Below are 27,933 nucleotides of genomic sequence, written 5' to 3'. Positions count from 1 at the left end.
TTTTATTATAGTAAATTTAGGTTCATAATAAGATCCAGTACTGAACATATAAACTACAAAAATGTAAGAGTAAACTATCATAGAAAAAACTATTTTTGATGTTTAGATTATATTATGATAGAATTTGACAATTGCAAATTCATTAAATTTAATTTTTCAGTACCCTAAAGATATACTCAAATTTGAGTACAGTGCAGAGTTTGCTGTACGTGGTCTCCACTATGACATTCGCAAGGTAATAAATGGTTTTACTTTTTAAAAATGATTTATTTTGCTTTATAGTTAAAGTTATTCATTCCATATAAATATAGTCTTATGCATCCTTGATACAAGTAGTCCCCCCTAACTTGTTTTACACCACCGCATTCTGGCTTTTCCCAAGTAGGAGCCTGTAATTCAGTGTTGCATAATATATATATATCATATTTGTTCTTTTTGTTGATTGTTTTGTATGTGAATCAGGCCCTTAGTCTTTTAGTGTTAATTTTTTTACATGTACGTTTGTCATTTTGTGGGCTTTTAAAGCTTGCTATGCAGTATGGGTTTTATTCATTGTTGAAGGTTGTCTATAATTGCTAATAATCTACTACTTCTGCTCATTTGGTCTCTTGTGGTGAGTTGTCGCATTGGAAATCATACCACATCTTCTTATTAGCTCACCTGGCCCAAAGGGCCAAGTGAGCTTTTCTCATCACTTTGCGTCCGGCGTCCGTCGTCCGGCGTCCAGCGTTAGCTTTTGCAAAAATCTTCCCCTCTGAAACTACTGGGCCAAATCAAACCAAACTTGGCCACAATCATCAGTGGGGTATCTAGTTTAAAAAATGTGTGGCTTGACCCGGTCAACCAACCAAGATGGCCGCCACGGCTAAAAATAGAACATAGGGGTAAAATGCAGTTTTTGGCTTATAACTCAAAAACCAAAGCATTTACAGCAAATCTGACATGAGGTTAAAATGTTTATCAGGTCAAGATCTATCTGCCCTGAAATTTTCAGATGAATCGGTCAATCGGTTGTTGGGTTGCTGCCCCTGAATTGGTAATTTTGAGGAAATTTTTCTGTTTTTGGTTATTATCTTGAATATTATTATAGATAAAGATAAACTGTAAACAGCAATAATGTTCAGCAAAGTAAGATCTACAAATAAGTCAACATGACCAAAATGGTCAGTTGACCCGTTTAGGAGTTATTGCCCTTTATAGTCAATTTTTAACCATTTTTCGTAAATTAAAGTAATCTTTTACAAAAATCTTCTTCTCTGAAACTACTGGGCCAAGTTAATCCAAACTTGGCCACAATCATCTTTGGGGTATCTAGTTTAAAAAATGTGTGGCGTGACCTGGTCAACCAACCAAGATGGCCGCCACTGCTAAAAATAGAACATAGGGGTAAAATTCAGTTTTTGGCTTATAACTCAAAAACCAAAGCATTTTGAGGAAATCAGACGGGATAAAAATGTTTATCAGGTCAAGATCTATCTGCCCTGAAATTTTCAGATGAATCGGTCAATAGGTTGTTGGGTTGCTGCCCCTGAATTGGTAATTTTGAGGAAATTTTGCTGTTTTTGGTTATTATCTTGAATATTATTATAGATAGAGATAAACTGTAGGCACCAATAATGTTCAGCAAAGTAAGATCTACAAATAATTCAACATGACCAAAATGGTCAGTTGACCCGTTTAGGAGTTATTGCCCTTTATAGTCAATTTTTAACCATTTTTCGTAAATTAAAGTAATCTTTTACAAAAATCTTCTTCTCTGAAACTACTGGGCCAAGTTAATCCAAACTTGGCCACAATCATCTTTGGGGTATCTAGTTTAAAAAATGTGTGGCGTGACCTGGTCAACCAACCAAGATGGCCGCCACGGCTAAAAATAGAACTTAGGGGTAAAATGCAGTTTTTGGCTTATAACTCAAAAACCAAAGCATTTTGAGGAAATCTGACATGGGATAAAAATGTTTATCAGGTCAAGATCTATCTGCCCTGAAATTTTCAGATGAATCGGTCAATAGGTTGTTGGGTTGCTGCCCCTGAATTGGTAATTTTGAGGAAGTTTTGCTGTTTTTGGTTATTATCTTGAATATTATTATAGATAGAGATAAACTGTAAACATCAATAATGTTCAGCAAAGTTAGATTTACAAATAAATCAACATGACCGAAATGTCAGTTGATCCCTCTAGGAGTTATTGCCCTTTATAGTCAATTTTTAACCATTTTTCGTAAATCTAAGTAATCTTTTACAAAAATCTCCACTGAAACTACTAGGCCACAATCATCTTTGGGGTATCTAGGTTGAAAAATGTGTCCGATGACCTGGCCATTCAACCAAGATGGCCGCCACGGCCAAAAATAGAACATAGGGGTAAAATGCAGTTTTGGGTTTATAACTATGAAACCAAAGCATTTAGAGCAAATCTGACAAGAAGTTAAATTGTTAATCATGTCAATATCTATCTGTCCTTTTTCAGATGAATTGGACAACTGGTTGTTGGGTTGCTGCCCTCCAATTGGTAATTTTTAAAGAAATTTTGCCGTTTTTGGTTATCTTGAATACTATTATAGATAGCGATAAACTGTTAACAGCAATAATGTTCAGCAAAGTAAGATCTACAAATAAGTCAACATGACCTAAATGGTCAATTGACCCCTTAAGGAGTTATTGCCCTTTATAGTCAATTTTTAACAATTTTCATTAATTTGGTAAATTTATGTAAATTTTTACCAAATATAGTTCTCTGTTACTAATGGGCAAAGTTCATTATAGATATAATTGTATGAAGCAAAATCGTTCAGTAAAGTAAGAACTTCAAACACATCACCATCACCAAAATACAATTTTGTCATGAATCCATTTGTGTCCTTTGTTTAATATGAACATAGACCAAGGTGAGCGACACAGGCTCTTTAGAGCCTCTAGTTTTATGTTGTAAAGAATTGGTATTGTATATACATTTTACATTGGACAAACAAAATTCACTAGCTTAATTTGATTTTGGTAAAATTTTAAAATGGTAGATCCAAATAATGACCAAAAGAGTGATGCTAATATGAAAATAAGGGTATTTTTTAAATACAAATTTTCTTGGATTGCTAAAGGTAATCATCAAACCTTCAGACAAAAAAAACCAGGAAGTTGCCAGCCAGTTGTTATTGATATATGGTTTATATTAAATGTTCTTTTTTACAATTAGACATTCTCAAATTGAGTTTCTGATATATTCTAGGGTCTACTGATGAAATTAGATTCATTTCATAACATACAGCTTGGAACAGTTTACAGGTAAATTTTGATTACTGTGGATTCATTTATTTTTGTGGGTATCAATTTTCGTGGATTGAGGAAAACTTGCATTTTCTTGGATATTTAAATTTTTGGTTTTCGAAAAGTCTGCGTACATTCCTTCAGCAAATTTGTACTTCGTTGAACATTTAAATTTGTGGTTCCTCAGTGTACCCACGTAATCCACGAAAATGAGTACCCAACGAATATTAATGAATCAACAGTAGGAGAAGTCAGTTTATGCTATCTGTATATCACTCCATGGAGACTCTAGAGACAGTATGAATGTGTTTTTGACAATCTGTTATTTAAAAAATCATGACAAATACCTGTTTATAATAGAGATCAATTGTGTAGGCAATTTTAGTGGGCCGATTTTACTATCTGGGGACTGTGAAAACATATTCTGTCCAGTTAGGATACATACATGTATATTGTGAACACAGAGTTCAGTCCAGTTAGGATGAACTGTGGGACTGCGGTGACAAATTTAGTCCACTAGGACTGTATAAATTCAGTATTTGTAGGTTAAATGAAGCTTTGTATAACAAATAGATTTATGTATATATATAAATATGAAAAAATTACATCCATCAGAGTAGTATTGTATCAGTGAGAGGGATCCCAAACAATCAATTTTTATAAGTCAATGATAATGAAATGAAATTTTATAACCGGTATGTACTTATAGGGGAATGCAAAAGGTCTCAGATGAGGAAGTAATAAAACTTTATGATGGAACCCACGTGGCACTAGAATCTATGAACACATTCTATGGACTGGTAAGATCTTAAACAAGATAAGTAAAACAAAATGATAATACAGACAACAAAGCCTATCAATTACTGTGGTAAGAGTTTATTCTTGTCAACATGTTTCGCCAACAAGTGGAGCATCTTCAGGAAAATATTACATATGAAATCAAACAGTGAAGAACAAATTTGGTGGTTTGCCTGAAGTAATGTTACAAAATGAAAGTTGTTATGAGGGCGTTATATTTTTAAATAGATAGTGAAATAAGAATCTAGTTTTACAGCTGATTGCATTGAGTGTGTAGGCAAAGGTAATATCTTTGGTTAGCTTGCTTGCTAGCTGAACCATGAAGTCATTATTAGGTAAGGTATACTTTTCTCTTTTCAAAGTAGTCTTGTCCATCAGACAGATATATTGGTTATCTGTTGGACAAGTCTAATATTAAAAGAGGGTATTTTACCTTATCTAATAATGACTTCACGGTTCAGATAGCAAGCAAGCTAACCAAAGACACACTCATTGCAATCAGTTGTAAATTTAAAAGTGAAAGTTAATGAATAAAGTTATAAACGATGTGGTTAGCTGCTGATTTCACACATCTGTGTAGTTGTTCTCATGGAGGTTTCTAGTGGTATTATTGTAGAAATGATGAAAGTAGATCATAAAATGACAACTCCTCACTGGCCATTGGTTACCTATTCAACTGGTTCCTCTCAATCCTCTGAGGGTGGTACTGCTTCCAATTGTGTTTGGTAAAGTTGGAAGTGTATGATCCCCACAAATCTTGGTAGATTCTTTCATATTTACTTGGCTAATAAAATTACTGTGGATCAAGCTTTTCTTCATAAATGTTTTGTGGTTCATTTGGTTCACTTCATTTCTGCTCCCTACCTTTTTTTCTCTAAGTTGAATATCTGGTATTCCAAATAATTTTGACTTCTTGCACTTATGTATGGTATGTTAATCTTCAGTATTGACTTCTTCTCATTTTTATTTTCCTGTCATTGCTTCTGTTTCTTAATCTCCTTTTTTCCCCATATATCTGGTAATTTTCTTGAACGGATAATGAACTTTTTAAAAGGTCTGTTTTATTGTCCATGCTAGGTGGATGCTAGGTGGATGTTAGGTACAACGCTAGTATGGCAAATGTGGATCCTTTAGATGCAGATTTTAACGGTAAAAAAGTAAACTTGAATTTGAAAAAGGTGAACCAAAACTTTACTCACAGAACAACTTTCAATAATAGATAGAAACTGTAACAGCAAAAATTGTCACCAGAAAAAGACAAAAAGCGTTTAAAACTGGAAAGCAATCAGAAGGCAATGTTATCACAAAAACAAGATCTCCAAAACTTTCATTGGATAACTCCTTCAAGATCAGTTTGGGAACAAGGTGATCTTTGTTATTGTAGATTACATATTTTGTGTATTAAAAATAGAATTTACTTACAGGGTCCAATGTACCAGCTTGTTGACCTGTTTGCACCCCCTGAAATGACGTTATTAACCGAAGTCATTGAGGTAATGATTATAGCTTGGAAATTATACCTGTTTTGTGTTTTAATAATATGATTTGTCACATTAAATAAAACTCTTAAAAGTTCAACTTTATGTTAAGAAGTACATCTTAGCTATTAAAAGAACTGGTTTGAGTATGAAATTGATAACAGATTAGCCAAACTTTATAATAATGTTAATGATACCAGCCAGGTACAAGTAGTTAAGTAAAAACTATGTCTTGATTAAACATCACAATATGAAAAGAAATGTTCCAGTTTTCTGACAATTAATATAAGTTTAATTTCAGTATTTCAGAGAGAACGACATTCAGTATGATCCAGAATATGTCTTCTATGACGTTAGGGTAAGTCTACTCTTCATTAGCTCCTCTCTTCATTGATTCCAGCTTTATACCTATTTGAATTGAAACTTTTGTTGCCAGCTAAACAAAAAGACCGTGGCATTCGTCCATGTGTCCATCAGTCACGTCTTGTTAGCACTCTCTCAGGGCTACAATTATTGCTAGATTTTATAAAACTTATACTATAGGTTTATATCAGCAATATCTTGAACAAATTCTTTTAAAAGAGTTATGTCCCTTGGAAATATTTAAATTATGGAAAACATGAACAATTTTTATAAAATTTATAGTATTCTAAATTAATAATGCCCTTAAACATCTGTTTGAAATGTTTAGTTTACAATAAAAAAAACTTTTTGTCTACTGCACATACTTTTTATTTAAAAAATTGTTTTAAAGAAAAGCCTTATTTATGGGCATTATGTTGTCTGGTCTGTGCGTCCCTCGTGTGCCCGTCTGTCCGTCGTACAGTTCAATCATCCGTTTGTCCGATATTCCGTTGATCCATTCGTCCATGTTCAGGTTAAAGTTTTTGGTCAAGATAGTTTTTGATGAAGTTGAAGTCCAATCAAACTGAAACTTAGTAAACATGTTCCCTTTGATATGATCTTTCTAATTTTAATGCCAAATTAGAGATTTTATCCCATTTTCACAGTCCACTGAACATAGAAAAAGATAGTGCGGATGGGGCATCCGTGTACTTGGGACACATTCTTGTTAGTTATTGCCCTGGATAGATGAAATATGTGCAATGCAGGGGACATTGGAACTTTGTTCTTTATTTATATGTATTGAACATTCAATATGCTGTCAATTTGTTACAAAATCTAATAGATATAAATGTTATTTGTTGATTAGGGTGCTGTCCAAGGGATCCATTCCAATGGATTGCTACATAACAGTATTTTAACCAATTTAGGTAAGAATTGATCTTTATAGAAAACAAAGATTTGTTCAATATTCATGTTATATATTGTATTATAGTTATGAGGCTATATGTTGGAAATTCAATATGGTCTGAAGTTCAATTTTAAAGCAGCTATGTTACTTCCTCCTAAATTTTGTTTAATTTTTTAACAGTGAAGATTGTAATTTAATAGTTTATTATCAAATTAGACATTTAAGAAAATGACCTGTTTTATAATTATATGATCTAAGAAGAGGTCATTAATCTTAGACTTTAAAACTTTATAAAGAAAGACTAAGAAATAATGTGCATATATCATTTCAGAAAAATATTTAGAAAAGGGACCTAAAGTGATGTCTCTTCTTGAAAATTTGATGAAGTCTGATAAGAAACTGTTTCTGATAACTAACAGTGGATTCCCTTTTGTGTAGGTACTAAGTATTAAGTGTATAACTTGTTTTTTCTATCATCGCTGAAGCAGAGCTTAAAAGTGGCGTTAAAACACCAAAAATTCTAATTCAAATCAACCACCACTGGTTCATTTAGTGATGGTTTATTTTGTACATTATTGAAACAAAATTTTAGAATACATAATAATTCAACATCTGTTTGGGATTAATAATGAACATAACATTTCCTGTCCTTAAAGTTTATGATCCCTTCTATAGGCATGTGTATTTCAAAATTGTGATAATATAGGGTTATTGCATGAATATTCCCCAATATTCATGCAATAACCCTTTTAATGTATAGCAATATAATATTTGAAAGTAAAAATTGGTTTCAACTAAGCTTTTGTTGTTGATGACGTCATGAACTTTGAAGATTTATTGCACTAGTGCAATATTGAAATTTATTGCATGCTGCTTTTTGGTTACTTTCTTGGGGGAATATTATATTGCTATGCAAAGAATCTGAATAAAAGAGACATTTCAATTCATACATGTACCAAAGGGTAATCTTATTCTACAAAAATATTTTGTTGGTTTCATTGCAATTAATAAAAGATGGGGATTATGAACGGATTGCAATTAGATATAATAAGATGTGGTATGAGTGCCAATGCGAGAAGTCTCCATCTAAGTCATAATTTGTAAAAGTAAATCATTATAGGCCAAAATACAGTCTTCAATTTAGAGTATATACATTTCCCTTTTAACATTACTTCATTTACATAGATCATTGATAATGTTGATGTTATGTAATACTTGCTGTATAACCTCTTTATCTTAAACTTTTGACATAAATTCAAACATAATAAGTAACTCAGACATGACATTTCTTGAGTGGGCACACTTGGTCAGTTATGTAAAGAGGAGATTAATTCCCTCTCAATATTCAACATTTTCCTATATGTATGGCATTAAGAATAAAGATTATTCGTCAAGCCTAAATTATTTAAATAATGAATAAACTATTCACCTACATTTATTACATTTAGTATTGCAAACACAAATCTTTTCTCCTTGTCAAAAGTCTGTTTATGTTTTGTTTGTACAGAGATGCAGGCATGACTTACATGATGGGAAATGACTGGAGAGATCTGTTTGAAGTTATTATCTGCAATGCAAGAAAACCAAAATTCTTCAATGAAGCTTCAAGGTAATTTAAATCTGTATAAGTGTTTAATTTCACCATCCCTGATACATGAAGCTTCAAGGTAATTTAAATCTGTATAAGTGTTTAATTTCACCATCCCTGATACATGAAGCTTCAAGGTAATTTAAATCGCTATTAGTGTTTAGTTTCACCATCACAGATACAGGATTTATCAAATGTGCATATATATGGTGTCTAACATAAGCTTTTGCATGTAATATTGAAGTATTGCTATTGGATTAATTTTACACATGTAATATTGAAGTATTGCTATTGGATTAATTTTACACATGTAATATTGAATTATTGCTATTGGATTAATTTTACACTTAATTCCAAAGTATCAGAAGCTTATCAACTATTTATTAATGGAGTAATGCTCCTTAGCAATTTAATTATGTTGAAAATTATCTTGTAAGCCCTTTCAGCCTAAATTTCTTTTTAAATGTTTATGGACAATTTTAAAATGCAGTGTTAATCAACTACTTTTACAGGAGTTATGTCACTTTGAAATGTTATTTATATTGAAAATTGCACTGTTAGCATGCTCATGCCTACATTTCTTGCTGGATTTTATAAAATCATGCTAAAAGTTGACTGCAGTAAGGTTAAGGACCAGTTTGATGTTCAGCGCTGATAAATATTATGCAGTAAAAATAAAAGAAGGTAACATTTTGGTGAATTTTTACTGTATAGGGCTGGTAAAAGAGAGTTACATTTTCATTGCATTGCTTATTATCCTCCAAGTAAAAGTAGTGCAAGCAAAACAAACAGTATATAAATGTATTACAGTGAATTTATTTCTAATTTATGAATCTGTTATCTTTTCAGGCCATTTAGAATTTATGATCCTTCACTTGAAAATGTGTCATGGGACAGAGTAAATACTCTCATAAAAGGCAAGGTTTATCAAGAGGTGAATATTTAACCTTATGCAATACTCTAATAAAAGGCAAGGTTTATCAAGAGGTGAATATTTAACCTTATGCAATACTCTCATAAAAGGCAAGGTTTATCAAGAGGTGAATATTTAACCTTATTCAATACTCTAATAAAAGGCAAGGTTTATCAAGAGGTGAATATTTAACATTATTTAATACTCTCATAAAAGGCAAGGTTTATCAAGTGGTGAATATTTAACCTTATTCAATACTCTCATAAAAGGCAGGGTTTATCAAGAGGTGAATATTTAACCTTATTCAATACTCTCATAAAAGGCCAGGTTTATCAAGAGGTGAATATTTAACCTTATTCAATACTCTAATAAAAGGCAAGGTTTATCAAGAGGTGAATATTTAACATTATTTAATACTCTAATAAAAGGCAAGGTTTATCTAGAGGTGAATATTTAACCTTATTCAATACTCTCGTAAAAGGCAAGGTTTATCAAGAGGTGAATATTTAACCTTATTCAATACTCTCATAAAAGGCAAGGTTTATCAAGGGGTGAATATTTAACCTTATGCAATACTCTCATAAAAGGCAAGGTTTATCAAGAGGTGAATATTTAACCTTATTCAATACTCTAATAAAAGGCAAGGTTTATCAAGAGGTGAATATTTAACCTTATTTAATACTCTCATAAAAGGCAAGGTTTATCAAGTGGTGAATATTTAACATTATGCAATACTCTCATAAAAGGCAAGGTTTATCAAGAGGTGAATATTTAACCTTATAAATGCAATACTCTAATAAAAGGCAAGGTTTATCTAGAGGCGAATATTTAACCTTATTTAATACTCTAATAAAAGGCAAGGTTTATCAAGAGGTGAATATTTAACCTTATTCAATACTCTAATAAAAGGCAAGGTTTATCAAGTGGTGAATATTTAACATTATGCAATACTCTAATAAAAGGCAAGGTTTATCAAGAGGTGAATATTTAACCTTATGTAATACTCTAATAAAAGGCAAGGTTTATCAAGAGGTGAATATTTAACCTTATTCAATACTCTCATAAAAGGCAAGGTTTATCTAGAGGTGAATATTTAACCTTATTTAATACTCTAATAAAAGGCAAGGTTTATCAAGAGGTGAATATTTAACCTTATTTAATACTCTAATAAAAGGCAAGGTTTATCTAGAGGTGAATATTTAATCTTATTTAATACTCTAATAAAAGGCAAGGTTTATCAAGAGGTGAATATTTAACCTTATTTAATACTCTCATAAAAGGCAAGGTTTATCTAGAGGTGAATATTTAACCTTATTTAATACTCTCATAAAAGGCAAGGTTTATCTAGAGGTGAATATTTAACATTATCCAATGCTCTCATAAAAGGCAAGGTTTATCTAGAGGTGAATATTTAACCTTATTTAATACTCTAATAAAAGGCAAGGTTTATCAAGAGGTGAATATTTAACCTTATTCAATACTCTCATAAAAGGCAAGGTTTATCAAGAGGTGAATATTTAACCTTATTCAATACTCTCATAAAAGGCAAGGTTTATCAAGAGGTGAATATTTAACCTTATTCAATACTCTCGCAAAAGGCAAGGTTTATCTAGAGGTGAATATTTAACCTTATTCAATACTCTCATAAAAGGCCAGGTTTATCAAGAGGTGAATATTTAACCTTATTCAATACTCTCGTAAAAGGCAAGGTTTATCAAGAGGTGAATATTTAACCTTATTCAATACTCTAATAAAAGGCAAGGTTTATCTAGAGGTGAATATTTAACCTTATTCAATACTTTCATAAAAGGCAAGGTTTATCTAGAGGTGAATATTTAACCTTATTCAATACTCTAATAAAAGGCAAGGTTTATCTAGAGGTGAATATTTAACCTTATTCAATACTCTCATAAAAGGCAAGGTTTATCAAGAGGTGAATATTTAACCTAGTTCAATACTCTCATAAAAGGCCAGGTTTATCAAGAGGTGAATATTTAACCTTATTCAATACTCTCATAAAAGGCAAGGTTTATCAAGGGGTGAATATTTAACCTTATTCAATACTCTAATAAAAGGCAAGGTTTATCTAGAGGTGAATATTTAACCTTATTCAATACTCTCGTAAAAGGCAAGGTTTATCAAGAGGTGAATATTTAACCTTATTCAATACTCTCGTAAAAGGCAAGGTTTATCAAGAGGTGAATATTTAACCTAATTCAATACTCTCGTAAAAGGCAAGGTTTATCAAGAGGTGAATATTTAACCTTATTCAATACTCTCATAAAAGGCCAGGTTTATCAAGAGGTGAATATTTAACCTTATTCAATACTCTAATAAAAGGCAAGGTTTATCTAGAGGTGAATATTTAACCTTATTCAATACTCTCGTAAAAGGCAAGGTTTATCAAGAGGTGAATATTTAACCTTATTCAATACTCTCATAAAAGGCAAGGTTTATCAAGGGGTGAATATTTAACCTTATTCAATACTCTAATAAAAGGCAAGGTTTATCAAGAGGTGAATATTTAACCTTATTCAATACTCTCATAAAAGGCAAGGTTTATCAAGAGGTGAATATTTAACCTTATTCAATACTCTCATAAAAGGCAAGGTTTATCAAGGGGTGAATATTTAACCTTATTCAATACTCTAATAAAAGGCAAGGTTTATCAAGAGGTGAATATTTAACCTTATTCAATACTCTCATAAAAGGCAAGGTTTATCAAGAGGTGAATATTTAACCTTATTCAATACTCTCGTAAAAGCAAGGTTTATCAAGAGGTGAATATTTAACCTTATTCAATACTCTCGTAAAAGGCAAGGTTTATCAAGAGGTGAATATTTAACCTTATTCAATACTCTCATAAAAGGCCAGGTTTATCAAGAGGTGAATATTTAACCTTATTCAATACTCTCATAAAAGGCAAGGTTTATCTAGAGGTGAATATTTAACCTTATTCAATACTCTAATAAAAGGCAAGGTTTATCAAGAGGTGAATATTTAACCTTATTCAATACTCTAATTAAAGGCAAGGTTTATCAAGGGGTGAATATTTAACCTTATTCAATACTCTCATAAAAGGCAAGGTTTATCAAGAGGTGAATATTTAACCTTATTCAATACTCTCGTAAAAGGCAAGGTTTATCAAGAGGTGAATATTTAACCTTATTCAATACTCTAATTAAAGGCAAGGTTTATCAAGGGGTGAATATTTAACCTTATTCAATACTCTCATAAAAGGCAAGGTTTATCAAGAGGTGAATATTTAACCTTATTCAATACTCTCGTAAAAGGCAAGGTTTATCAAGAGGTGAATATTTAACATTATTCAATACTCTCATAAAAGGCAAGGTTTATCAAGAGGTGAATATTTAACCTTATTCAATACTCTAATAAAAGGCAAGGTTTATCAAGAGGTGAATATTTAACCTTATTCAATACTCTAATTAAAGGCAAGGTTTATCAAGGGGTGAATATTTAACCTTATTCAATACTCTCATAAAAGGCAAGGTTTATCAAGAGGTGAATATTTAACCTTATTCAATACTCTCGTAAAAGGCAAGGTTTATCAAGGGGTGAATATTTAACCTTATTCAATACTCTCATAAAAGGCAAGGTTTATCAAGAGGTGAATATTTAACCTTATTTAATACTCTCATAAAAGGCAAGGTTTATCAAGAGGTGAATATTTAACCTTATTCAATACTCTAATAAAAGGCAAGGTTTATCAAGAGGTGAATATTTAACATTATTCAATGCTCTCATAAAAGGCAAGGTTTATCAAGAGGTGAATATTTAACCTTATTCAAGGTCAAGTATACAGATATTATAGCAACACAATTTCTGAACACCCTAATTTCAGTCCAGGAATATATAGTGTATGTTAAGTGAATGAGAGGAGATTCAGCCTATTAATGCAAATAACAAAAAAAAGAAATAATTTGTATCAATAAAAGAAGATGTAGATAATGAGACAACTCTTACAGACAGAAAAAAAAAACCAAATACAAAGTATTAAGAAATAGCTCCCTTAGATATAGTTATATTGCGATGAATTGGCTATTATTTTACAGGCCCCTTTTGGTCATTTCTTCAATTACTAAAACATTTTTGGCGTTGTATTTTTTTGGTATGATAATTCTTTTTTAAATTAAGTGCTTTAAGTGCACAAGATTTATGGAGTGTTATTTTCATTTGCTTTAACATTATAAAAGTTGTATAAGTTTGAATGTCTTGAGTTACTGTGTTTATTCTTATATTTCAGGGCAATTTCTTCCAACTAAGACAGATGACAGGCTGGTATGGATCTAAAGTTTTATATTTTGGTGACCATGTTTACAGTGATTTAGCAGTAGGTGTTTGTGTTATCCTTTACAAAATAATTTAAGAAAACTTATCATAATTTTTTTATAGCAATGCAGAATATCTTTAAAACAATATAAACAAATATTTCAAACAAACAAAAATTATTTTCAAATAAGAATAGTTTAAAATTAATGTGGAATTTAAAGAAATACATTGACTGTAAAATCAAGTTATAGGCGAGTGACTTTAACCATAAATTAAATTTTTAATGCACCTACCTAACACACGGCTAAATTATATATCATTTTAAAGCTACACATCTGTACTATCTGTTTTGCCCGGTCGTAAAAAAATTGTACGGTGCAATTTCCGTCAAATCGAGATCAAAGGCCAAGGACGAATAAGTGCATATTTTTAAGATTTCAGCCTGATTGCACGATATGACTTTTATATACTTAATTCACACATGCAAACAATTTAAACTTTTAGCAGAGCGATTAAGTCATTATTCAAATGCATTTTTTAATATTTAAAGCGTGTTTTTGACAGAGAGCACATGTTTCCTGAAATTCGAGTAAAAGTTAACAAAATGTGTGAAAACCCAAATTTTTCTTTCTAGTGCAACTGCTAATCACTTTAAACTAAGTAATACCCTGTAATGACTATCAAAGAAGTTTTTGACATCATAAAATTCCCTAAAAGTATGCTTACTTCTTATCAAACAGCAAATCATAACAACTCATACAGTTGCCCAAAATAACGCCATCTGCGAAAACACTGCTTTTAAGAATTTCTTCCTATTTAAACATTGTTTGTGGTCAATATAAGATTTAATAAACAAATTCTAAAGAATCTGAAAAATTTAGAGTAAAAAAATATGTGCGCGAATCATCTTATTGCTTGAAATAAAGGGGGTGAAACTAGGAGATTACAATCTGCAAGGTAACTACCAGTCTGAAATAAACATATTTTAACTTTTCTAATTGTTTGATTTGTAGTTCATTATAAATATTGATGTAGTAAAAAGACCTTTTTATTTATTTTATGTGAATTGAAAATTTCGACCCAAAATAAATAATTCAAAGAATTTCAAAAAACTAGTAAACACATTATAAAACTTGATTTCTTGATTGCTTGAATTGCGTTGTTCATTGTTTACATGTACTAATTCATAAAATAAGAATAATTTTGAAGAAAAAATATCCATTTATATGCAAAGATTCTAGTTACAACTAGACTTCCTGAATAGCTTGAATGACTAGTTCATTTTTATATGAGGATGACTTCATGCAACAGTTTCTGATGACGACTGAAAAGAAGCTATCATTATCTTGAAACTTCACTTTCCACTATATAGATGATGTCATCTCACTAAAGAGCGCAAAATTTGTGACAATGTTGGACTCGTATTTTCCATTGAAATTGGAAGTAAAAGACTCAACAGATATAGTTTACTCCATCACATATCTGAAAATCAATGATGAGGGTTGGTTGAGAAAAAGTTTTACGACAAGAGAAATGTGCATAAAACAACCCATAAAACCACCCCTTACTACAAAATTATAAACTTCTCATTTCCATCTAACAACATTATATAAACGCCTGCATATCTATACTACTAAAGGAGGAGACCGATTTTATTGAGCCGCATCTCCTCTGAAATAAAGACAACTATAGTATACCGCTATTCAATAGTGATCAATCAATTTACTAGTAACTGAAATAAATCCGGGTCACAAAGCAAAAACTAGGGAAACGCATCAACTATAAGAGGAACACAACGATATAACAGAAACACTGAACTGCTACAAAAAAACACGCCAACATACAAAGAAACAGATTATTCGATACCAACTGTCATATGCCTGACTTGGTACAGGACATTTGAAGAAAAATGGTGGTTTAAACATGGTTCTAAACCAGAGTTCAAATGCAAAGTTGAAATCAGCCCTTTGAAAATTTCATGGACGCCACTACGAGTTGGTTGACAATTATGAGATATCTGTTTCGCCAGATGAGGACTGATAAGTTCCATCGACGTAACCAAATTGCCGTCATCTCTGCCGTGAATGACACCAACCGAATAAGGCTTGGCACCGAGTTAGGAAATACATGAGCCAGACGACGGGTAAAAGAGAGCAGTGGTGTAGTGGTTAGTGCATCGAACTACTAACACAAAGGTTCCTGGTTCGATTCCCGTTCCGTGATGAAAATTTCAGGAACTGAATTTTCGGCTCTACTGGACACCATTTGTGGTCTAAAGGAAACAATGAAAGTCCATCAGAAGGGGACGATAAATGGCGGACCCGTGTAAAGAGAGAGCCATATCTGTTGCACGTTAAACACACGTTTGTAGATTTCGAAAAAGAGCAGACTAATGCCGCTACAAGGCAGCACTTGCTCACGAAAAATGGAAAGAGATTAATTTAAGTTGCAAAACTTGTTTCCCAATCCACTATAAATAAATATTTTTAAACTAAAACGGTTGTCACATGTGGAACATAATCTGCCTACCCTTTGGAGGCCCCTGAGTTCACTCAATTTTTTTAGGGAAGATTGTGTTACTCAATCTGTAGCTTTATATGTTGTGTTTTGTATACTGTTGCTTGTCTTGTTCGTTTGTTGCCCAGCTTTGTCAGTTCGTTTTTAATTATGAGTTTGATGTCCATATAGTATATTTCGTCACTATTCAAGTAGAAAAAGGTTTTAAAATGATAGATCAGTGTAGCTAAATGTATCATGATAATGATTTAGTTCTATATTTATAGATTATTTATGTTTTTTTAAACGAGATGCATTTTCTCATTCTCATCTCATCAAGGGCGGAGCCCTGAGATGAGATGAGATTGAGAAAATGCATCGAGTTTAAAAAAAACCATAAATAATCTATTTATCGCTATTATTTGTATTTTCGAATATCATTTAATTTAAATTTCAGTAAAAAAAAAGTATCTTATACGATGATAATGCATTTTCTTTTGTGGTACTATTTTTTTTGGCGTAGGCTTATTTGATATATATATGTAGTCGCTCAGGTAGTTCATTCATTTGAAAAAAATGTCTCATCTGACCATCCGGCGTGTTCAAATATGGCGAAAACCATTTTCACTGTTGATAAGCTGTAATTTGGTGCTTCTACGTATCAAAATGAAGCGAACGGTTGAATATATTATGTATTTTCATTGAAAGCAGACGAAGAAATATACATGCATGAAGAAATGTACATGCAGACAGACCTATGATGATTTGAAGTAGACTTATGTAGAGGCTCCGTGTTGAAGGCCGTACTTTAACCTATAATGGTTTAATTTTTTAATTTTTATTTGGATGGAGAGTTGTCTCATTGGCACTCACACCACATCTTCCTATATCTATTATGTAAAAAAAGGATTTTTTTATTTGTTAATAACATGATTTGATTACTTTTATTAACTTCCAATAACTTATTTAACGGCGAAATTCACAGTAAAATATTAAAACGAGAAATCATCATTTATTGTTGACATTTCAGCGAAGTCATCCGATAACAGTTTTTTGTATAGTTCTGGCTAATCTTTTCTGATTGGCCGACACTCTAGTGCATGAATTATATTAATACGCTGTTGCTAAGGACCTTAGAAACTAGCGATAATTTTCCTTCTCACTCTACACGAGTGATATGAAAATTATCACAAAAACACATCAAAGGAAAAATGCAGATAATAGCGATAAATATATAACCGTGAGCAAATTAAGTTACTTAGTAGTTTCGTGGATATTTGTCTTATTGCGTTTATCTTCTTCGTGCACTTTACTTTGAGGTGATTTTTGGCCGATTTTCATTACTGCAACTTAATGTCTTTAAAGTAAAAAAAATACCAAAGGGACAATCAACATCTAAAACCATGGATCAAATAAAGTTAATTAAAACCATGAACAAAATAAAATTAAAGTCCAAGAGACGAACAACAATCCACAAAACACAGCATACCATGAAAACGATCACTCCTAAAACAGCGAATGATCTTATAAGGTAAAGAAGGGTATTTAACTTTGTCATTTTGTTATTATAGACTGCTTATAGTGTTTTACATCCACAATGACATGCTTATGTATTTTAAAAGCTTATGTAGAAATTTCTCAAAGCATCTTTTATTCAAATAATTAAAGCGAATAAACTTCTAAACACATATAATATGATTTAATATAACACGATTTTAAACTAAATAAGAAACAACCGCATTTTATTTAGTTCGTTTACATCCCGCTCTAGACAACCAAGTGTTTCTAACCAAGGTTACTTATTTCAATGTTGCCTACGATTTAGTAGCAAATTCATGTTTGCATCTAAAAATAATTACAAAAAGTAAAAAAGTTTGACTTAGTAAAAAACAGTTTAACCTCAATTACCTCGCATAAATTATGTTCTAACTTTAATAATCCCTTCTTTTATTATGAAATCTCATTCTCCTCCCTGATATTCACAATTAGCGATGTGCTATTTTAACATAAATTAACAAAATGATCGCTATTTGAAGATGGTAGATTTTTGGGCAACTGCAAACACTTCTATAGAAGGCTGTTCCATGAACAAAAATAAATAATAACATCTTAAAATTACAAAACAAATATTCCTTGACCTAAAATATATACATTTATCTATTTTTTAGCATACAAATATCGATTCCCCAAGCTATATTTTGCTTTTTGAAATTTTTTTCATTTTTTTAGGATTTGTGATAAATTTAAATTTTCGGGAAAATTTGCGCATCGAATTTCTTATTTTTTGTTTGATTTGGAAATCATGTATCATATTCCATAAAGTTCATATGATCTTTTGAAAAATTTTTGGGTACTAGAATTAGAAAATAGCGTTTTATTTAATAATCGTAAAAATCAGAATTTTTTTTCATGACCTTTGACCTTGATTTAACAGAAAATGCACCGTGCGATTTTTTTACGACCGGGCAAAACAGAAAGTACAGATTATCAGCTTTCGAATGATATATAATACAGCCGTGTGTTAGGTGGGTGCATTAAAGTTGTTAACTAAGCGTCTTTTTGAAATAAGTCACTCGCCTAGTAAAGAGATATGTAGGATAAATATATTTAGGAAGAAATTCAACAAACTTAGTTTTGATTTTAATATGTATTATCTCCCCTTTTCAGGATCCATCCTTAAAGTATGGCTGGAGAACCGGTGCAATTATTCCTGAATTAGAGGTATGTTCAAAGATGTTTCCAAACTTTTGAAGTTTTCACTCAGACACACAAACTGTGGGAGATTGTTAGTAGAACATTTTTTACAGGGTATTTGTCATGCATGTGACAGATTAAAAAAAAATTGAGACATTTTCCTTCACTGTCAACACCAATTGGTTAGTTATTTGATTAAATACATGCTAAAATAAGAACTCAAGGCAATTTTTTGTTTGTTTAAAACTTAAAATATATGTCATAGTATGGCTAATTATTGATAACAAAAACGAAAGCATTGAAAAATAATTTTGATGCCAGTTGACTGGTGAATAAGTTAAAAGTTGCATGTTTGATAAAATAATTTGTGCAAAACATAAGTTTTTTGTGTTCTTTTGGAGAAAAAAAGCTTCAGGAAATCTGTACAACTTATACTTTTAAGAGAGACTAGAGAGGAACTATGACAGCAAAAAAGATCAGCATACATAGATCTACAATTAATGAAAAATGACTTAAATTTATACTAAATTTATGCCTACCCATGAATCCATGATCAAATGAACATTGAACATGACAAAAAAGAATTGTTTCATTAATATACCCCTCAACATATTTGATACTTTTCAGACAGAAATAGAAAAGTCCAATACTTTGAAGTTCCAGGTAGCTGTCCATTGGTTGTGTTGTTTACAGGATCTGATAGAAGAATCTCAGGTTAGTATAGTGAAACCTTACAAAATAAGACATTTGACCATTACAGGGGTGTTGGCTACCCAACAGAGATTGTACCTAATGATAGAATCACAAAACTACGTATTTTACAGTGTTGAATCAGGATAAAGATGTAAGTCTGAAGAATGTTATTTTTTTTTTATGAATAATGATTCCAAAATTCAGTTAGTAGGCTTACTTGACAAACTAAATGGATTCACTAATGTAATACACCAAGTTTGGGTACAGTATCTAAATGTTAGTCCTAGGGGGAAAACTAAGTTAATTTATCAGTGAAATACAAAGTTTTTACAATACTCAGAAATGAAGCAGGGGAGGGGGGCATCAATTTATCTAGTTTTAGGCTTTATTTCTATTTTGATTATTCTTTTCAGGAGGATAGAGACCCCAGTGTTACAATACTCAGAAATGAGTGGTTAAAAGAAAGAGATGAGTTAAGGTAAGGTTCATTTACAATATTTGAAATGAAAGTCACTTACAGGACTACAGTCTCACATTTTTTCTAAGTTTTCATTTGCAAATTGGTAATTGCACCAGGTTATAAGATTATGATATTTCAATTCAGGATATATTATATAATAAATGGTGTCTAAACTTTTTGTTGGATGAAGTGGGATTGGAAAAGTCCTGGAAATATTAATTCTATAAGTGGAGTTTGTTCCAGATAAAATTACTGGTACCGAGAGAGGATTAGTTGATTAATTGTTTACAAATTGGGTTATTACTTTGGACAATGCTGTTGAGCCATGAGAATTTCTCAAGAAATTGATTTAAAGAATAGGGTTTGGAAATATCCATTGTTGACATAGTGTATAGAATCATTCAATTTTAATACGACCACATAAATTAAATAAAATTTGTTTGTATTTTGGTATCAGGGTCGTCGTTAGCGTCACCTGAAGACGGCTGATTTCAACTATTTAATCACAATCCAAATTCAGAGCTGCATTGAGCTTGAATGTTGTGTCCATACTTGCCCCAAGTGGTCATGGTTCGACCTCTGTGGTTGTATCAAGCTGCGTCCTGGGGAGCATCTGGTTAGCCTTTAATTTCCTGTTTTATATGTGTATAAACTGTTAAAGGGTAAAGATTTAAATATGTAAAACCAGTATTTACTAGTGTTATATAAATGTAAATTAGCACACTTTGATATAATTACCCTAATTTTTATTGTATTTCAGAGATTACACTAAATCCTTGTTCAATCCACATTTTGGAAGTATTTTTAGGACATATCACAATCCAACATACTTCAGTCGACGTTTGGCAAGATTTGCAGACATATATATGTCAGACATTACAGATTTACTTGAATACTCTACATGTCATACCTTCTACCCAAGGAGAATGGCACTACCTCATGAACATCCTCCGTATGCTGATTAGTAATAAAACCTTAGATGATATAATCTACTGTGATAGAATAGTATTACACTATAGACATGGGGGGAGCTTAGTGTTACACTATAAACATGTGTGGTAATACATAGCTTAGTGTTACAGTATAGAAATGTGTGGTAAAATGTTATAACATGTAGAATAATATTTATATAAACTGTGTTGTGATGTGCCATTGTTATGGTTTATGCTGGTTAGTACAATTTTTCAATGCTGTAATTGCAATTATTATTTGATGAGCTCAGGGTTTAATTTTAAGCATTTTCCTTTTTCTTTTAGATGTACTATGACTTGAGTGTTCAGATATGGTTTAAGAATTTATGGATATCTTAGGGTTAGGATTTTGAGTTAAGGATGACATGGGAATATTTCAACTGTCTAGGGTTTTTTAGGGTCTTTTTTGTAGCACGACATATTTTGTAGTAACATTCCAGCAGCTTGTGCATATGGAGTATGTTGATACACTATTCCAGAGTTTGCATTTTTAATAGAGGGTTGCTGCTTACAAGGAAAGCTACTTAACCAAGGGGACAAAGTTGAAGCCATCCCTTTCAAAGTTAAAGGAATGCCATCAGGAGTTGTTGGACTATTATGGAATATTTGTGCCATGGATATGTTCCAATTGTCGTAACCACAGTTTGTGACAACACCTGATAATACTCATCCAACATCTGTACAGGAAATCCTACTGGAGCAGGATCAATTTACCAGAGCACCTGAAATTATCCCATTGTTTAGGTGTCTTTATTGCTCGTTCCTTTAAAAGTGTTTTGTGAACTTTGTTTTTTGATATGGTGTTGCCAGTATTTCTCTAGTTATAGGCTTTTAAAAATGTCCCCTTGGAGTATTTTTTTATATTGTAGTTAAAGAAAACCCTGCATTGTAAGAACTTTTTTTGTACAGCACTTTTGTTTGTATCTGGTTATGCCTATTGCTAAACATTTCATGTATAACATTTTCCAACTTTTATAAATACACTTTCAATGTATAATTGGTGATTTTTTCAATACCTCTAAGGTTTTATGTATTATACAATGTACAAATTATTCAATCTTTTCCATTACACTGCCAATTTTGTACTATGTAATATTTTACTTTATTCGTGTATCAGTATTTGTTTGTTTACAGTTCAGAAACATATTTCCCTGAAAGCATAAATAGTTAAAAGATAATTCATCTTATGTCCATGTTTTAAGGGTATATATGTATAAAATAGTTTGCCATTTTTTACAATCTTCCTAAAATTCAATCCTTTATTTGTTCCTGATCTGACAGGATGGGTGACATATCAGAATGGTAGAAATTAAAGGATTTGATTTTGATTTTTTTTATAATGTAAATTAAATATTCTTGGTGGTAATGCATCTGCTCATAATTAACTTCTCTAAACCTACAAAAACTTTCCAGGTCGAATATGTTAAGTTACCAGACGATATCATTACATATATATGAAACTTGATTTTAAGGATTGAAAAATTTACATGTTTTACAACTTCAGGGGGAAATTATTGACTCTTTATCATATGGTGTCTATTCAAATAAAATTTGTTTTTCTCATGATCTATTTATGTTCAAGTTTTTATTTTTTACATAAATTTACTAGTTTAGATATTTCCATCCTTGATGCATTATTTTTCAAAAATTCAAATGCAATAAAATATATACAATGTACCTTTTTTGATATATGATTTCACATGTTTTATATTGGTTTTATGAATTTTTAAACTTTGGGAATGATAGGGCATACATTATATTGTGCTTTACATGCACGTTTATTAAACAATTGTTGTTTTTGATGTTGTTTGTTAAAATTAAAAGTATCAAAAAGATTTCTACGCTATCTTTAAAACACAATCATGGTGTAAATGGCCATTATTTGTGATGTGAGTGTACAAAAATTGAACATTTTTTAAAAGTTTTTTTTTATGCCCCACCTACATGACCTAGGGCCATTATGTTTTTCCGTCTTTGCATTCATTTATTTATCTATCTGCTTCAGGTTCAAATTTTTGGTTAAGGTAATTTTTGATGAAATTGAAGTCCAATCAACTTGAAACACAGTACACATGGGCCCTATGGTATGATCTTTCTAATTGTAATGCCAAATTTCAAGGTCCACTGAACAAAGAAAATAATAGTGTGATTTATTAAAGCTGTCTACAAATCCAGGAACAACACCCCTATGTCCTTTGAAGGCATAAGGTAATTGTAATCAACTGTAATCGATTACATTGCAATGATGTTATCTCGTGTAATCGGTAACCATGCAATTTAAAATCATAATGTAATAGTTTAGTGTGAAAACCAGTTGACAGTCAAGGCAAGAAAAAACAGTAAAAAGAATGTTTAATAAAAACTGCACTTTAATGGGATAACATACAGGGAAATAACAAGAGAACGAGTAACAACCATTAATAACATTTAAGTACAATGCTTATTAATGTATATAGTATAACAATGACATGATCTAAAAATACATGGCTAAATTAACAATAAACAAGCACTATACTGTGACAAAATATAAATACCGGCAATACATTCAGATAAAAATTACAAATTCCTTTCTCATGACAGTATATTATTTTGAATATTTATTGATTCACTTTCGATAGACATATAACCCAACTCATTTTGTTTATTATTTTTTCCTTTTGCTTCTTGTTTTACTTTTAAGATATTGAGCCTTACTCATGATTTTTTTTATTTTTTTTTTAAAGATACATAATTTTATAAATAACTTTATTTATCCTTATAAACAACTTCAAAGGAAGCTTTTACTGGTTAAGTCTTACAAATATTGTCCCTAATGTAATATCCAAAATATTTGTACTAATTTTACAAGAGCTAGTATATAGTATATATTGAAAGCTTTTGTGCAAACTTACATAACCTTATAAAGGGAGTAAAGCCATCTATCATTTCTATATGCAGTGACAATAAAATATATTTTATCATTTTAATACCAAATATGATAAAGGTCATTTATCATATTTATAGTACATGTATCTAAAGTTTCTTATTATTGGTATATCAGATACATGTGGCAGCCAGTACTAAGCTCTTATTGACATATGGTATTAGAAACTCTTGATAAATTCTGCATTTACAATTGTATGCAACCACCTGGAATCATACTTAATGAGGTAAAACATCTGTGTTTAGTAAGGATGTTCAATTAGATAATTAAATATAGATAGCTCAAGTCCTTGTGAACTCTCATACAGATTTTTGCTGTCATAGGTGGTGTAGTTTGGCCACAAAGTAACATTAAGTTTTTTCTCCAACATAAATAGACCTAAACAAGTCTGTCATTTTCTGACTTAGATAAGTCTAAAATTGAAACTACATTTTTAACATAAATACATGTTTCGACTTATTTAAGTCAAAAACAAAAATAGACTTGTTTATGTCTGAGCTCTGACTGATTAACATGATTAACATTAAATTTTATAATGATGGGGCAAAACAACATTCACAATAAATGAGCATTTCATTTCAGATCTACAAGGTTAAAACACTTAAATCAACAAGTGCATTTTCATGGAACAAGAATTAAAATATGTTTTACAAGATATAAAACCACATTCTGGCACCTGATAAAAAGGCGTATCTTAGGAGTTGACCAGAGAACAGAAATTCTAGAAATTCTAATCTGTATTGACCTTATTAGTAGCAAATCTAACAATTACTTCATATACCCTAATAATTTCTAAATTTTAACAACTAGAAAGCTACTAATATTTGTATGTATTTACACCATAATCTGTTACACAATTTTAACTATTGCATCTAATAACTAAAACATTCAACTTTCTGTTAGTCTAAGGGTAGTTCTATACAAGTCTGAATATATACATTTGTGCCAAGTAAAGAGAGATAACTCAAATTTTTATATGAAATTATTATCTCCCTTTACCAGTTTGTCTCAAAATATTAAAAAAAAATAAGGAATTGTGGTATGATTGCTTATGAGACAACTATTCACCAAAGTCCAAATAATGTAGATTGGAAAGTATGCATGATAGTACTACAATTAATGTACATGTACAATAAAAATCATGAATTTTAAAAATTAACATTTGCTAAAGGGAGACAAATAAATGGTCTGAAGAATTGAAGGACCTTAGAGTTTGGTCTGTATCAGAGTCAAAAGATTTCCTTGGATTTCTGCATCCTCTACATTTACATCTGATACAGGGTAACTTCTTCACATAACACGGACATCTTTGACCTAGACAAGTTAGTTGACTTGAAGTTCCTCCTCTTCCACATTTGCAAACTTTGAATTCATTTTCACCAAATATCAATTTTAATTTCTTTATGGAGGGTTCTATGCTTGTACACTTGTCAACCTTCATAGTATCTACAAAATTGCCCTTCAAGGTTTCACAATCACTGCCAAATTCTCTGTCATTGAACTTGTCAACTTTCTTTGCTCGAAGTTTAACTTTTAATTTTGGTCGACCCTCATCTATACTTTCTCTCTTTATCTCATATTTTATTTCATTTGATGGTATGACATTGACAAGATTTTCATTCCGTTGTGAAAGTTTTGAATTCTTTACATTATTCTTCTTTAATGGTACTTTCTTTTTAGGTTTTGTATACCATTTATATTTTTTCAGTCTGATTTTTTTTCTGTGTGATTTTTTTTCTATATCCATTTTTATTTTGGGCTGAATGTTCAGCTTTGATTTACTTTTCATACATGTAGGTTTGTCCATTGATTCTGTTATTTCTGATTCTTCTGCAAGTTCTGGTTGCTCTGCTGTGGATACTGGAACCTGGGAAGGCATTGTAATAGGGATCACTGGGGGTGACTGATAATCGTCCTCGAAGTGGACACCTTCTTCCAATATTGTTACTAAAGAATTTGTTTCTCCATTGTGTGCCTGTTCTTGGAGATCCGTGCCAATAGGAGAGCTCATAACATATTCACAAATTTTCTTAAAACAAGAAACCACCATTCGAAGTTGGGTTGATTCTTCAAAACTTTCTCGTTTTTTACACCAACTGCATTGCGGCTTAATTGTCATTGGCTTTTCGACACATTCCTTGCAAACAAAGTGTTGGCACACTTTATGACTAGGCCCCATCGGGATTTTTACTATGTTTCTACACACACAACATGACAACGCCTGACGTAAATATGGGAGATATCGATAGAGTTCGCTCCATGAATCACGATCGGCGAAGTTTGCTTGCATGACATACTTGGAAGTTGATAGATAAAACTTTAAGGCATTCATTTCTTGTCAACTGTCATGTTTAAAATCCATGATTAGTATTTGGTTAGCAAATTTGTTGAGAGGTTTATCAATTTCCCTGACAGGTGCGACATTCAAATGTGTACAAGTTTTGATGACGTCATACATTATTGACTTCTTTGTAAGGGAGATAATATTTCTCTATTTGGACATGAAAATGGGGCCGGGTTGGGGTAATAAAACGTTACAAAAAATCAGATCTGTCAAAATGTTTTCGAACAATTCAAAACATCAGAATAACATTTTAAAATTATATTAGGCATTTCAGTATTTCTGGGGTTCTCTCCGAGTGTTTTAGGAAATGTGTCAGGACCTCCACATCAATAAAAAAAAAAAAAAAAAAATATTTTAAGATATCACGAAAACGAATTAGAGACGTATTGGAATGTTTCTAGGATATTCTAAAATCGAAGTATGGACCAATTCGTTCAAGTTTACGGGGCTTTATCTGATTTGGACAATTAAAGTATTTGTGATATAATATATCATTCCGTGACTGAAAGATTATAGACCCCATTATATAACTAAAACAATAGAAGAGTGGAACCATCTGGACGAGACTGCATGTGATAAGACAGTTGAGGGTTTCACGGCTGCCCTCCAACGGTTGGACTAACCAACCCGCTCTCCTTCCAGAGCGCATATATCCGCGATCGGATCATGCACTGTGTAACATACAGATACAGATACAGAAAGTTACTTTGTAAGCTAATGTAGTAGTGTCATTTTTACGTATATAAAATAATAGTAAAAATATCTTTAAAGTTCTGTAATTAATTGTATTTATTATAAACGTTTAACTTGAATTTTGATAAAGGAATATTATTATTTAAATCAAATCTACACTTTACTTTTTATATTGAGTTCATGAATATTCAAAAGGTTCTTACTTTAAATTACGTATTTGATGGGTCATTGTGATTTCGCGGTCAATTTATATTTTGTATTGACCAGGTATAATTTGCACGGGAACTTATGACTGCATCGGAATCAGATGAGGAGTCGGAGCAGGGGTATTGGATAATAGAGACAGGGAGGAGTACACCTAGCAACACTGACAGTGAAGTAGATATGGTGGAAAGACCTAGGGTAGATGATGTAACTATCAACTGACTGACTGACCGACTGACAGAGGATGTTGAACCTGCAGCGACTGGTCAGAATATTGAAGCTGACGCTTTAGAATTAGATAATGGCAGTGCGTTGACGGAGGATCCATCTCTAGATGAAATGGCAGATGAACCCACACATGATGAAACTACAAGAGTACAACCAGTTAGGGAAAGAAGACGTAGATACTTGCCTACACCACCACGTCACATACCAGAACCTACCACACTTGCTAGACCTCAGAGAAATCGAAAACCACCGAAGTACCTGCAAGATTATGTAACTACAGCAAAGCAGGCTACAACTAAACCAGATTGGTTAGCTAAAGTACATTGGTTAGAAAGTCAGGCAGAAACAGGACGTTTTAGAGGTCTAGAGATTGAACTATCGAGGGCTATCATCAAGATTATTGAGAACAGTTGAAATGTAAACAGCTTGACGAGGACGACAAGGTCATAAGAGGGGAGAAAGACACAATGACATGGAAGTCATTTTCTTCAACAGAGGGGAGAATGTAGTAGTGTCATTTTTACGTATATAAAATAATAGTAAAAATATCTTTAAAGTTCTGTAATTAATTGTATTTATTATAAACGTTTAACTTGAATTTTGATAAAGGAATATTATTATTTAAATCAAATCTACACTTT

The 27,933-nt window shown here is 31.5% G+C and overlaps 2 protein-coding genes across 2 annotated transcripts in view; one reads left to right on the top strand and one right to left on the bottom strand.

Annotated features, from left to right (window-relative positions):
• The window catches only part of LOC134712807 (5'-nucleotidase domain-containing protein 3-like), a 32,515-nt gene extending 9,779 nt beyond the window's left edge, over positions 1 to 22,736 (top strand). Inside the window, exons 3-16 of the mRNA XM_063574700.1 lie at positions 161 to 235; positions 3,227 to 3,282; positions 3,974 to 4,064; positions 5,487 to 5,555; positions 5,842 to 5,898; positions 6,754 to 6,814; positions 7,127 to 7,229; positions 8,303 to 8,404; positions 9,233 to 9,317; positions 13,561 to 13,647; positions 18,750 to 18,803; positions 19,404 to 19,490; positions 19,883 to 19,947; positions 20,690 to 22,736. Of these exons, the coding sequence (XP_063430770.1) occupies positions 161 to 235; positions 3,227 to 3,282; positions 3,974 to 4,064; positions 5,487 to 5,555; positions 5,842 to 5,898; positions 6,754 to 6,814; positions 7,127 to 7,229; positions 8,303 to 8,404; positions 9,233 to 9,317; positions 13,561 to 13,647; positions 18,750 to 18,803; positions 19,404 to 19,490; positions 19,883 to 19,947; positions 20,690 to 20,894 (1,197 nt within the window). The 3' untranslated portion in view covers positions 20,895 to 22,736. The remainder of the gene's footprint in view (positions 1 to 160; positions 236 to 3,226; positions 3,283 to 3,973; positions 4,065 to 5,486; positions 5,556 to 5,841; positions 5,899 to 6,753; positions 6,815 to 7,126; positions 7,230 to 8,302; positions 8,405 to 9,232; positions 9,318 to 13,560; positions 13,648 to 18,749; positions 18,804 to 19,403; positions 19,491 to 19,882; positions 19,948 to 20,689) is intronic.
• Positions 22,737 to 24,333: 1,597 nt separating this feature from the next.
• Positions 24,334 to 26,289, bottom strand: LOC134712806 (E3 ubiquitin-protein ligase MSL2-like). The gene has a single exon (XM_063574699.1). It carries the CDS (start codon positions 26,153 to 26,155, stop codon positions 24,989 to 24,991), a length of 1,167 nt encoding a protein of 388 aa, XP_063430769.1. The 5' UTR covers positions 26,156 to 26,289; the 3' UTR covers positions 24,334 to 24,988.
• Positions 26,290 to 27,933: the final 1,644 nt, after the last annotated feature.

Source organism: Mytilus trossulus, chromosome 3 (assembly GCF_036588685.1).
Source record: "Mytilus trossulus isolate FHL-02 chromosome 3, PNRI_Mtr1.1.1.hap1, whole genome shotgun sequence".
Taxonomy (NCBI): Eukaryota; Metazoa; Mollusca; class Bivalvia; order Mytilida; family Mytilidae; genus Mytilus; species Mytilus trossulus.
Note: the sequence above shows the minus strand (reverse complement) of the source record. Positions and strands in the feature narration are given on the sequence as shown.